Source organism: Myotis davidii, unplaced genomic scaffold (genome assembly GCF_000327345.1).
Source record: "Myotis davidii unplaced genomic scaffold, ASM32734v1 scaffold3211, whole genome shotgun sequence".
NCBI classification, from domain to species: domain Eukaryota; kingdom Metazoa; phylum Chordata; class Mammalia; order Chiroptera; family Vespertilionidae; genus Myotis; species Myotis davidii.
Genome location: NW_006282526.1, coordinates 124,764 through 125,619, shown reverse-complemented (window position 1 = coordinate 125,619; position 856 = coordinate 124,764). Strand labels below are relative to the sequence as shown.

Sequence of the window (856 nt, the reverse complement as noted above, 5' to 3'; positions counted from 1 at the left end):
GTGGTGCCGGGCGTGGAGGGACAGTGGCTGTAGTCACAGCAGAGCAGACGCACGTGGTAGTTGAGGCACATCCTGAAGCGGCCGCCCTGGTCGCGGTTGCGGCACACCAGCCCGAAGCGCACGTCGCACTGCACCACCTGGCCCACGTCCTCCAGGCTCGCGTCCGGCACCTTCTCTGCTCGGCACTCGATGTCCTGAGGCTGCTCGCAGAAGCTGTGGCCGGCAGCGCGGAGGACCGAGAGGGTCTCAAAGTCCCCGCCGTCGTGGCCGGGCGTGGGGTAGTCCTCGTCGAGCCAGTCTGTCAGCGTGGCCCGTGGTGTGCAGGTCACAGAGGTCTCGGAGGTCATGGAGGTCATGGTTGGCCTCAGGGAGCTGGTGTGCAAGGTGGTCCCAAAGGTGGGACTGGAGGATGGGGTCCCAGGGGTGGTCAGAATGGGGGAGGTGGCCACGTTGGGGGCACTGGGCGAGGCTGGCTTGGCAGTTGTGGTCCGGGTCCCTGTGGAGGCAGAGGGACTTGGGACAGAGCGCCACTGGGTGGTCCTGAGGGAGGTGCGAGCCGTCTGGGTGGCCGGGACACTCTCTGTGATTTTGGGGGATGTGGGGGGTGACTGGGTGGTGGCTGCGGTGCTGACCTGGATGGACCCGGGAGTCCGCTGGCCTATGCTGGTGGGCGTGGCCGTGCTGGTGGGCATGGCCGTGCTGGGGCAGTGGCTGTAGTCGTCACAGCAGAGCACGCGGATCTGGTCGTTGAAGCACATCTTGAAGCGGCCGCCCTGGTCGCGGTTGCGGCACACCAGGCCCTCCTCCAGCTGGCACTGCACCACCTGGCCCAGCTGCTCCAGGGGCACGTGGGGGA

The 856-nt window shown here is 67.5% G+C and overlaps 1 protein-coding gene across 1 annotated transcript in view; it reads right to left on the bottom strand.

The window, feature by feature from the left end:
• LOC102766465 (mucin-5B) overlaps positions 1-856 on the bottom strand; it is a 37,624-nt gene that overhangs the window by 15,189 nt on the left and 21,579 nt on the right. The window contains exon 24 of the mRNA XM_015560172.1: positions 21-853. Within this exon, the coding sequence (XP_015415658.1) occupies positions 21-853 (833 nt within the window). The remainder of the gene's footprint in view (positions 1-20; positions 854-856) is intronic.